Below are 12,244 nucleotides of genomic sequence, written 5' to 3' on the forward strand. Positions count from 1 at the left end.
CCCCCACCCCTCCAAACCCCAACAGCAGCTTCCCAGAACAATACAGTACAAACACCCCCTTTTCCTCCTCCCCACCCCATCCCAACCGACGTGGAAAAATATAGAAAAAATCCCAAAAAACTTCTGCAATAATTTAGTTAGAATAGCTCCTCTGGCTTTGTGCAAATAAATTAAAAACAACTCAAAAAAGGAACGTTAAAACACTTAAAATTTCCAGACCGGCAGGCGTGACAAACCAGCCCGTGGTGCCTCCGTGGGGCTCGGCCAGGAAGACATCACGGTGAAGGAGATAATTCTTTGTTTTCTTATTTTTTTGTGTGTGTGTTTTCCCTCTAAGGTCCCTCAGCTGGGCAGGTCCTTTGTCTCCAGGTGAGGACATCCCGCTGGGCTGGGTGCCGGAAAACAAGCGGTTTCGGACAAGAGACGTCACAAGCACAAAGTGCACAATATTTCTGGTATTTACAGAGAGACAGCAGTCCTTCAAGTTTCAAGTTTTGTCAAAAAGAAGGAGATAAAACAGCAAGAACAATAAAAAAAAACAAAAACCAAACCGACCAACCCAAAGTGACAAACTGAAGTGACAACGAAGGAGTTACCGGTATGGAAACGAGAACGAAATGGAACGAAGAAACCACACAAAAAATGGGGAGGAACTGAAGTTACAACACAGCTGCATCGCTCCCAAGACAAGAGGTGACACGTCCACAAGGGGAGGGTGTTGGGGGGTATGTACAAGGCGATGGTGAAGCCAGGGAGAGGCTTCAGGGTGGTCACCAGTCCGCGTCCTCCTCGATGTAGTAGTCGGGGGCCGTCCCGTCGAAGAGACCAGGGTCCAGGGACTTGCGCTGCTTCCCCCGGGCAAACACCCTGGAGATGGAGCCAAAGCCCATCTTCTCTTTCTTCTTTTTCCTTTTTTGGTCTTCCAGGTCCTCTAGAGACTGCATATGAGGGGGAGAGGACACGAGTTTGACCAATGAGCTTTTCACTCGCACCCTCACCGGGGATGATGCACCGTATGGTCCAGGATCCAAAAAACATTCAAGTTCAGCTCCAAAGAAATACTGAAGTCCTGGACCAAAAACTCACAGAATGGTGGAGATCATCCAGTCTAACCCCCCTGCCAGAGCAGGATCCCCTAGAGCAGACTACACTCTGCAATGGGATTTGCCATGAATTTGGGCCCCTTCCCCATATTTCTGGGATTTTGGCTTCTTATTTCAACTGGTTATTTCTGGGATTGTGGCTTCTTAACTGAGCTGGTTCAAAATTTCAGCTCCAGGAACATTAAGGATGGTCAGAGCAAGGTCTTTGCTCTCACACCTGCTATTTTAGGTTTAAACAAAGAAAATAACATCATCGAGGCAGAACCTTGCAAAGATCAGGACTGTGACGGGCTCTGAGCACAGCAGCTGCCTATGGAATTACCTGGATTTTGGGGCAAATCATAGGAATCTTAGCCAGCCCAGAATTATAATTCAGGATGGCTTCTGCTTCTTTATTAAAAGAAGCCAAGTTGGTGCCTCTGAGCCCCCCCAGATCACTTGCCAGGACCAACCAGCTCTCATAAGTGGGATTAAAATGGATTTTTGTGCCCTACCTGTACAATTGGGTTGTGCAAGTTCTTCTGTACCGGTCCAGGACTGTCCCCCTGTGGCAGAAGGACACAAATCCAATGGGTTCAGCCCCAAAACAATGGGGGCTCTCCCACCTCAACAGCAAAAAGCAGCTTGTTCTGGCAGCCAAAGCCCTGCAAGGCTGGCATGAACTCCTAGGAAAGCAGCAGCCTTCCAAGTCAGCCCACCTCTCAACCATATCCCACCCCAAATCCAACATCGTTTTGGGAAGCACAGGACCCTGAGCAGCCTGTCCCACCCCTTCCAAGTGAGACCCAGGGCAGGGAACCCCCCCCGCCTTACGTTGCAGAGCGAGTGCGTTCGGTGCCGGGGCGAGTTGATGTCGCTCGGCGTGGACGAGCGGTCGCCCTCGGCTGCGGAGGCGTCGGAGATGATGGAAGGTTGTCGGGAATGACAGGGACTCACCCTGACCCCTGGAAGTTGGGAGGAAGGGACATAAACCAGGGAGTTACCATCACGCCAGCAAACCTGACCCCGCCACAAAGCATCCCACACACTTTAAAAAGACAACACGATACGTTTGGGGTGTCTCGCCTGGTTTTTTTCACCCTTCTATGGAGGAATGAGGCAGCTCCCAAAATGGGAATGGTCTCCTGCGTGGGTCTGGGGGAGGAGGGAGGGCTTGGGGGGCTCACCTTGCCGGTCTGCTGAGTGCTGGGGGTGTGAGTGGTAGAGGGTCTGCTGGCTCTGCCGGATGGCAGCCGTCAGCGGGAGGTCGGCCTGCATCACCCACTCCTGGTTGCCGTTCAGCACCGTCTCGCCTGGCATGGCCAAGGAATGGCGCTTGGGAACGTCCTTGGTCAGCGTGGCCAGGGACTGCTTGGCCTGGAGAAGGACATGGAGGTGTTGGGGGGGGGGGGAGAAAATCCATATGAACATCTCCCGGAGCAGCAGAACCAGCAGCACCAACCACACAATCCCCATAAATAAAGCCCCCAACTGTGTTGCTCCCTGCACCAGGGATGTCCAGCTCCTTTCTGGGGTTGGTCATTTTTTTGGCTGCCGATACTGCAAGGATGCAACAACTGCAGCAAACACACGTGTGCAAGGACTGCAGCAAATACACAGACTCACAGAATCATTCTGGTTGGAAAAGAACCTTTCAGATCATTGAGTCCAACAATTAACCCAACTCTACTGAGTTCAGGGCTAATCCATGACCCTCAGCACCGCATCTACAAGGCTTTGACACACCTCCAGGGATGGGGATTCAAACACCTCCCTAGGGAGCCAGTTCCAGTGTTTAATTACCCTCTCAGTGAAGCAGTTTCTTCTAATATCTAATCTAAACCCCCCCTGGTGCAACCTCCTCTTGTCCTGTTGCTTGTTCCCTGTGAGGAGATGTGTGCAAGAACTGCAGCAAACGCACATGTGCAACAACTGCAGCAAACACCCAACCGCAGAACTACAATCAATCTCTGACTTCAGCAGAACTCGTCAGGGTGTTTCAAGCAGTCTTTGCTGCTGAGCCAAGCCCCTTGAGCTGTGCCCACTGCAGCATGGAGCTCACCATGGCCAGCTCGGCCTCCAGCTCCTTCATGCGGTTGTCCTTCAGGTCCAGCTGGGAGCGCAGGGAGCTGGCATGGTCCGTCGCCTCCTTGGCTTGTCGCCGCAGCTCCCACTTCTCCCGCTCCAGGAGGTCCTTCTCCTTGGCCAGGGCTTTCACTGCATCCTCGCTCTCCTGCCAGGGATATGGGGTGGTCAGTAGGAAAGGAAAACCCACCCCTCTCTCATAACCCCCTCAGGGTCACCTGAGTGCTGCGGTGTCAAAGTGGAACCTTTGGGTGTCAGAAGAGCCCTGTGATGGCAGCAGGGAGCTGTGGTGTGTGAACAGTCCTCCCAACACCGTGGACTTGGTTAAAATGACATCAAATTCCCCAGATCTGGCTTGCCAGCCCGATTTCCTCTAGCATTTCATAGGATCCCAGACTGGTTTGGGTTGGAGGGACCTTAAAGACCACCCAGTCCCAAACCCCCTGCATGGGCAGGGACACCTCCCACCAGACCAGGCTGCTCCAAGCCCCATCCAACCTGCCCTTCAACACTTCCAGGGATGAGGCAGCCACAGCTTCCCTGGGCAACCTGTTACCAGTGTCTCACCACCCTCACAGTGAAGAATTTATTCCTAATGTCCAACCTAAATCTCCCTTCTTCCAGTTTAAGCCCATTCCCCCTTGTTCCATCACTCCCTAACCTTGCCAAAAGGACAGCTGTTCATCATTAACCCACTGCAGCCCAGCACTTGCAGCAGGGCAGCATCTCCCTGGTGACAAGAGGCCAGTTGGAGTTCTCGGGGGTGGGGGGTTTGTCTCTGTGGCAAACCAGACGTTGTGCTGACCCCTCTGCCAGCCCCTGTGGCTCGAGCTCCCACCCTCACCTTGCGGTGCTGCTCGTAGTTGCGGATGAAGTCCCGGAGCTGCTCCTCGCGGCTCTCCAGCGTGGCGTACAGCTGCTGCATCTGGCTCACCAGGTCTGTCTTCTCTGCCTTCAAGCGCTTCCTGTCGGCTTTCATGGCTGTGGGAGAGACCAGGGCTCGAGGGTGGGGGGCACAGCAGCCCCTTCACCTCCCCCATTTTTCTTTTTCAAGTCAAAAACCAGCAAAACTCTGACTCCAGGGTCTGGGAGCAGATACCTGATTCTCCCTCATTTTTATACCTCCCGCACCCACCCCAGCAGGCTCCCAAAGCACCCGTCGTATCACCAGCACAGCTCCAAATCATTGTCCACCTTCCATGGAGCTGCTCATCTCCTGGAAGAGGAGATTAAGGAGCAAAAACCGCTGCTGCAGCCCCAGGGCCCGGCGCAGGAAAACCTGTTGTTCCTTTGCCAGGATAAATAAACCACAACTGGTTTATTTTTAGCAGCCGGGCGGGTTCCTGCCGCGCTCCCATGAGCCAGGACGTGGCTCCCTGAGTGTCCCCTTCCAGCTCAACGATGCTGTGAGGGGACATGGGGACAAAGAGGAAGGCTGGGGGAGATGGGATGTGATGAGGAGGGTTCACCAGTCCCAAGACAAAATCAAGACCTTTGGATTTTCCATCTCCCCCACATCAGCAAGGGATTCTTGCAGACCACCAAGGGACGCTGGCTGACCACAGACGTAGGGACAGTCTGGTAAAACCAGGGACATTTACAGAAAGACTATGTAGGAACAAGGGGCTCCAGTAATTCCTGCTCATTAAGAGCTTTGCCCAGCCTTGAACTTGGTCTTTGGCAGGGCTGCAGAAATGCCCTGTGGCTCCCTGCTCTGCATACACCCACCAAAATAATACCCAATTGAATACAAATACTGCTTTTCGTTACAGGAAAGACCTGGCACGCTTCCAACCCTAAGGAAGTGCTGCTCCTCAGGGATTGGGACAGTCCAAAACCCTCTCTGCCCCCCCAGCGCTCCCTGCACTCACCATGTTGCAAGCAGAGGAATCTTGCAACTCATCCCTTGATAGCCAAAAAACCCTAAAGCCCCCCAAAGCCACCAAGAGCTGTCTTATTACCAAAGCCACTAGGAGGTGACAGCACCATGACGAGTGGGACCGTCTCCATGCACAGGTCCCACCTACTTCTATGAGATGAAAGAAGCCCACAATGAGTGTTTCAGCATTTCCTACCTCGGAGGTAAATCAAAATCCCATAAAAACAACAAAGCAGCCAAGAAATGCCACAACCATTCATGTTGTTCCATGACAAGGAGCCCTCGTGACTCTTCCTTGCCTACTTCAATGAACGTGGCTCCTCCTGGGACCACTCAGCCCCTTCCAACACCACGAGTTTTGGTTTTTTTTTTCCAGCTTGGGAAATTACTATAGAAACTCTCTAAAAATAATCACAACCAGCCCACAGCTAAGTTTTTAACAAAGCACTTTCCTGCTGCCTGCGTGTGTTTAACAACCTCCCCCCTGCTCAGTCACACAAACTAAAAACTTACTGAAAAAGAAACATGAATGGAGCTGTAAAGGGATGAGATCTGGACCTTGGAGTGGGTACCCAGAGTTACCAACCACAACTTGAGGACACAAGAAATGACATGGGCTCTAGAGGGTGAATTTCATAGAATGGTTTGGGTTGGAAGGGACCTTATTTTCTGCCCTTGTAACCCTTCCCAGGCAGGCTCTGTCCCATCCCCACATGCTGACAACTCCTCTACTTTCATCTCTTGAACACTGTGCAACACACACATATATATTTAAATTCATCCAGGAAAACAAGAGGCTCTTATAAAAGTTTAAGCCACATGTGCACTCTCTGATGCTGGAGGCAATCAGAGGTTCCTAATGAATTTAATTAAATAGCAGGTCCCCAACAGCCTCCAACCTGCTTTAATTAGTGGCACTGTTCAAGGTCCTTAAAAACCTACAGAAAACACTTCATCTTGCCAAAAAAAAGATAGAAAATTCTCAGAAGTACTATTAGGAGCAAAGTACACACCATCTCCCAAGGCTGAATATTTACTAATATTCACACCAACTAGAACTACAAGAAGATTATGGACTTGGGGTATTACAGGAGCAATTTTTTCCTTATTATCCAAATAGGACAATTTGCTGTTTGCTTCAGTTCATATTCATATTGCTAAAATTAATACACTTTTATCCCCCTCTCCATTACCACTGCTCTCCCTCTTCAAAACTGATGAGCTCCAAAGCTTAAAGAAGATTTATCAGTCACCAGACAACTTCATTCCAAACTCAATTAATAGAAAATTAATTGAAAGAGGCAGGAGAAAAATAAAAAGGGATGCAAAAGTGAGCAGCTGGGGCTGCCAGAGCTCCTGGAGCACACACTGCTTGTTGCAGGGCTCCATGTGTCCTTAGCAAACGAGCCCTGCTAATTACTGGGCTGGGGAAAACGAGCCATTTTCACCCATGGTGTGATGGCAGGGACAGCCAAAGAGGGTTTTCACTGGTCATCAGGGCCACCCAAGGAGGTGAAATGGCTTTTTTCTTGATCCTGATGATGCAGGGCCAGGTTTCTGTATGCCAGCCACCAAGAACACCTACAGCAACTCTCCTACAGTGGGCTCTGGCTAAACCTCCCACCTGTCCATAAAGCCAAGGCAACACAGGAAGCAAGAAATCCCAAACCTGTATCATGAGCAGGAAAGTGTTTCTCATGCAGCTTCTCTGCATTACTGGTTTTCCCCTCCCACCCAAAACTCATGGCAGAAACAGAGGGGGAACCCACCGGCCCCTGCTCGGACTCGGCAGCTCAGCATCAGCCAGCGATGGGAAAAGCAGGTGGGGAATGGTGGGATGAACCCCCCCAGGGCTTGGGTCACCCCCCACACCCTCCATTCCTTCTGTGCTTGGTCGGCTTCCACTCCTGTCACTTGAGCTTCCACCTCCTGCCACCTGATCCCTCCCCAGAGCATCGTTCCCTCCGAAGGATGAGGGAGGATGAGCCGTAACGGGACCTGCTCTGCTCTAGGCTCCTTTCCCAGCCAAAACAAACAAAAATGCCCCCCCAGCACCTTCTGTTTCCAGTTTCACCCAACGAGCTGACACCTCATTGCTCCAATGAACCTACCTGAGACCCCTCGTGGTGCCACCGCCCCAAGGTCCCTGTCTGGCCTCAGTGTCTGACAAGTGGGTGGGAATCGGCTCCCACGGGCTACCAGCAGACATCTCCCCCAGATATAAATACATAACAGCCCCCCTTCAAAATCACTGCCAAATTAAGGGAAAATGAGGCAGTGGTGGTCACACCAGGTTTGCTTGGAGGGCATACGGGTAATTAGACTTAGGTAATGTGATATTAGGTAATCAGACATTAGGTAATGTGATATTAGAGGAAAAATGGTGGTGTTTTGACCCTAGAAATAGGGTCTCTGCTGGGGTTCCTGCTCCTGGGACAAGTGGCAGTGCCAAAACACAAGCCAGGACAGTGGCAGAGGACACAGCCCACCTCTGACTGTCCCACAGAGCAGCTCCCTCCAGCTCCCTTCACTTGCCAGGACTTCTCTTGCTCTGTGCAATGTGGGTTTTCATGCCAAGAACAGATTCAGAGCCAACTTTATCCCTCACTGAATCACACACTTTATCTTCTAACATGGGCAAAGGTGTCCTCAGGGGGCACCACTCAAGCCTTGTGCAAGACGAACACCTGGACCCACCCTGTCCCATTAACATACACGTAATTCCTCCTGTTTCTCCATCTCAGCCATGAAATTCAATGTTGTCACCATGACTAACCCATGAAATGGGTCAGCCCTGTGCAGGAACTGCAGTGCTGCTCCTTGCTTTGTCATGACACAGGCGTGCGCGCTCGTCATCACCTGCAGAGAAGATCTTGCCCTTGAAGATGTCAGCGTGAGGAGGTGTTGGGCAGAGCCAGCACTTGCTCCTGGGTGGGGGCAGGCAGGAAATTCGAGTGCAATGTTGAATTTCAGGAAACTATTAGAGGAGGCATTTGCCCTGGGGGAATTTACCTGGAAACACCCTACTATGAGGCCAAGGTCTTTCCAAATCAGACTCCTCTGTGGTCATGACAAGGTGGTCAATTTCTGCTGTGAGTTTAAGGTGAGCCTTCAAAAGAGCACTGTGGGTTTTCAGCACAAAGCCCCCATGTCCCTTTAATGGAGAGGGCTGAGTCCATGGCTGGGACACCCATCTGCTGGAACACTCATCTACCAGAACACCTGTGGCCCATTCTTTTGCCACCCATCCCCTTGCAGTAGCCAGCTGGGTGTTCTGAGGGTTTTTGCAGGAGGTTTGTCCCAGCCCAGCCACTGTGCCCCGGAGTCACAGCTCCAAGCCATGGGTTTGGGAGACAGGAGACCAGGACACATCCCTTTTGTGGAGCAGACATGAAGTTGGTTCACAGCTTCCTAAGCAGCAGGGAAAGCCAGCCTCAGGTCTCCATACTGGTACTTGGAAACAGCATGATAATCCCATAGGCAAGCTCCAGCCTCTTGGATATCCTTCCCAGAAACAAAGCTTCTGCCATTAGCCCACATGCTCCCAGATGTCACCTGGCCAAGAGGCTCCTCAGGTCCTCCAGGCACTTGGGCATGGTCCCTGCCTGCAGCAGGACCTAGTGGTAGTGAAGCTATCTGCAACTTCTCCCGTTGGAGATTTCCATACCAGAAATCCAGACCACATCCTTCCCTTTCCAACTGGGGCCAGGGCAAACAAACTAACTGTGCTAACTCTGCAAGCACTACCCCAAGTCCCAGCCCCAGCAAAGGAGCAGAAGATGTAACGCGATGGCATTTTGTTTGGATGGGGAAAAGAAGTGCAAGAGATGGAATTAGCCCAGAAAAAGAAGCAATAAAGATGCCTAAAGCACACACTGCCAGGGACACTCTGGAGTCACTCCCATGGAGCATCCAGTGCTGCTCCTGACCCCTGCCCCCTCCCTCTGCAGCCAGGGCTCGTTACTGCCACACGGGGAAGACGCTGCGTGGGCCAATCGCCGTTGGTAAGGCCTGGAAACACCTTGCTGAGGAGGGATGATGAACTCCCCGTCCTCCATCCAGACCATCCCAAACCCAACCTGTGCCAAACAAAGGCTGTTGAAACTGCTGGAGCCCCCACCAGCAAACCCCACTGGCACAGCCTCTCCCCTCCCTCTGTGCTAAGCCCCGGGAGCCAAGATCAATCTGCACCGGCTGTGCCGCGTGTCCAGGCTCCGAGCCAGCAGCAAGGACACATTTCCCTGTCATTTATCCCCTAGTGACATGACACGCGACCCATGCAGGGGCAGGGACACCGATGCTGCTGGGATCCCCCAGGGCTTTGCAAAGATACAGGCCGTGGGGTGGGAGGTGACCTGGGAGATTCTCTCTGGCTCTGGGACACAATCGGCACAAAGCGCTGACCCCCGGAGAGCACGGGCAGGTGTCCCCAGCTCCTTGCACTGCCTTGTCCTGCACCTCCTTAATTTAGAGCCATCATCTCGTCAACTGTAGTGACAGGACAAGGGGAATGGGTTTAATCTGGAAGAGGGGACATTGAGGTGAGACATTGGGAAGAAATTCTTTGGTGAGAGCCTGGCCCAGGTTGCCCAGGGAAGCTGTGGCTGCCCCATCCCTGGCAGTGTTGAAGGGCAGGTTGGATGGGGCTTGGAGCAGCCTGGGCTGCTGGGAGGTGTCCCTGCCCATGCAGGGGGGTTGGGACTGAATGAGCCTTAAGGTCCCTCTCAATCCAAACTATTCCACAAGCCTGTGAAGTGCCCTGAGCAGCTGACACATTTCCCCTGACAGAACCATTCACCAAGCACAGTTACTGCCATTTTCCCTCCCCTTTTGGCTCCGTTTCTCCACAGACTGTTTTTCACAGAAAGGAAAAAGGACTTTTTTTCCCCCCTTCCAGTTGCTGATCCCATTTCCATATCACCCACTTCCAGATCCACCACTGTGCTATGGCCACTCTGCTGGCCAGCACCTCCAGCCCAGCACCTGGGGTCAGATCCAGCACAGGGAGCTCTTCCAAACTGGGCAAACACTTTCCAATATTGCATCAAAGGAAGGAACATCGATTTAAAAAGGCTTCTTGTGATGTGTCCTTCCAAGTGCAAGTTGAAATCCCACCTTCCCAGCCATCACACTTTCAGAAAAGTCCTGGAAAACCAATTCCAGCAGCTCTCATAGTGGCCCATAAAAGCTCAATAAAACCCCAACATTTTATTCCTTAAATACTCACAATTCTCAAGCCAAACTCACTTTTTCTCTGCACTACCCTCCCCAGAAGTGTGCATCACCTCTTCTCCTTCTTTTTTTTTGCAAATAGTCTTTAAAAGTTCTGCTCTTCCATATTTTGCATTTATCAGCACTTCCCCCTCCCTGTCCATGTGGAGCAAATATTCTCTTATTAAGGTTTTTTTTCCCTTCCAATTATGTTTTTATACACCCAAAGCATTTCCTGCTGCCAGAGGCTGCACCACTGCCACAGGGACACATATACACAAGATTCTGAAGCTATTTTGGCTGCTACTAATTTATAGTGATGCTTTTACCAATCAGAGAAGGATAAAATCACCATTTTCTGAAATCCTCTTCCCAAAATACAGTCCCAGCCCAATTCCCTGCCATCTCAGGATCCCAGACGTGGTGGAGCTGGGGCTCTTCCCCCTCCCAACCCCCTTCCCAGCTGCTGCTCAGCCTCTGAGCCTGAAAACTTTTGACAGCTTCTCCTGGTAATCCACAAACACGAGCTGACAAGGGGAAGTTACACTCGGCATGGTGGGGATTTGAGATGATATTTAGAGCCGCGGCGCTGCCAGGACTTGACGTACAAGAGTGTTTCCCTGCTCAGGATCATCCCCCTGTGCTGCCTAACAACTTAGTCCTCGTCCTGGACTTACTGCCAGTATGGTTTTGGGGAGGAAAAGCTGCAATGTTGGGTTTTGCCCTGCATGCCCCAGTCCCTGTGCAGCCACCGGCCCGACTGCTGTGGGAAAACATCCAAATCAACGGCTGAAGGCAAGAGGAGAACCTGGATGTCACTGGGACACCCCATCTCTGCTTCCTGCAGTGCTCCTGGCACCTCCCCTTGGGATAAGGAAACCTGCACTCACCAGGAAACCTGCTGCTTCCCTCCTAAATGAGTGTGAGGGCCTGCAACCCAACCTGCTCTGCTACCTTGCCAACCTTTCCAGCTGCATTTCAGCTGCTCTCTTGGCTCTCCCCCACAGCCAGCTGTGGAAGAATTCCTTTGGGATCCTGCAAACACCCTCCACGCCCTGTTCCCAGCCCCTTGCTTGAACACTGCCAAGGGATGGGGAAGCCACAGCTTCTCTGGGCAACCTCTTCCTGTGTCTCACCACCCTCACAGGGAAGAATTTCCTCCTGATGTCTAACCTAAATCTCCCCTCTTCCAGTTTTAATCCATCCCCCCTTGTCCTCTCACTACAAGCCCTTGAAAAAAAAATCCCTCCCCTAGATTTCCTGGAGCCCCTTCAGGCACTGGAAGGTGCTCTAAGGTCTTCCTGGAGCCTTCTCCTCTCCAGGCTGAACACCCCAACTCTCTCAGCCTGTCCCTGAGGCAGAGGGGCTCCAGCCCTCCTCGTTAATTAAATTCTTGAAAGTTTTGAGTCCTTGGGAGAAGTAGGAGACAAGAAGGCCACGCAGCCCTTACCCTGCAGAGCCTCCTTGGCCCGTGCCAGCTCCTGCTCCTTCTGTGCCAGCTGCACCTTCAGCTCGGTGGCCGAGAGCACCTCTGGTGACTTGCTGCCATGTGTCTCCTCCAGGTCTTTTGTCAGCATTTCCTTCATTTGGCGGAGCAGGTGAACCTCCTCCTGCAGCTGGGCCACCTCCTCCCGCAGCAGCGCTGGAGGAAGAGGAGACACAATGTGAGGAAGTGAGCGGGCAGCTCCCGGCACTGCAAGCCCAGAGCCCCAGGGAAATGCTGCTGGGGTGACTCCCTCCCCACCCCACCACCCCAAAGCTTGTCAAATTGCTTTCCACAGTCCAAAATCTGCAACGGTGCTTGCAGCACCCCAGGAATGGAGGGAGAGGAGGAAGGAAGGGACATGGCCCTGAGAATTAGTTCCAGGGTTTGGCTTTAAAAAACGTTTCAACGTTGAGAACATAGAATGATGATAATATGCCAAGAGCCAGGTCCCCGTGCAAAGCCCTCAGGGTCAGGGAGCTTGCAGGGCTGATGTCCAGCAGA

At 52.1% G+C, this 12,244-nt stretch overlaps 1 protein-coding gene across 1 annotated transcript; it reads right to left on the reverse strand.

Annotated features, from left to right (window-relative positions):
* Positions 1-770: 770 nt before the first annotated feature.
* Positions 771-11,891, reverse strand: KAZN (kazrin, periplakin interacting protein). Its single transcript, XM_010005114.1, has 7 exons — positions 11,708-11,891; positions 4,012-4,148; positions 3,145-3,315; positions 2,270-2,459; positions 1,917-2,047; positions 1,598-1,648; positions 771-938 (listed from the first exon to the last, which is right to left on the reverse strand). The coding sequence occupies exons 1-7, from the start codon at positions 11,841-11,843 to the stop codon at positions 771-773; spliced, it is 984 nt and encodes a 327-aa protein (XP_010003416.1). The 5' UTR covers positions 11,844-11,891.
* Between the last annotated feature and the right edge of the window lie 353 nt (positions 11,892-12,244).

This window comes from Chaetura pelagica, unplaced genomic scaffold, assembly GCF_000747805.2.
Source record: "Chaetura pelagica isolate M959 unplaced genomic scaffold, ChaPel_1.0 scaffold159, whole genome shotgun sequence".
In the NCBI taxonomy this organism is placed as follows: Eukaryota; Metazoa; Chordata; class Aves; order Apodiformes; family Apodidae; genus Chaetura; species Chaetura pelagica.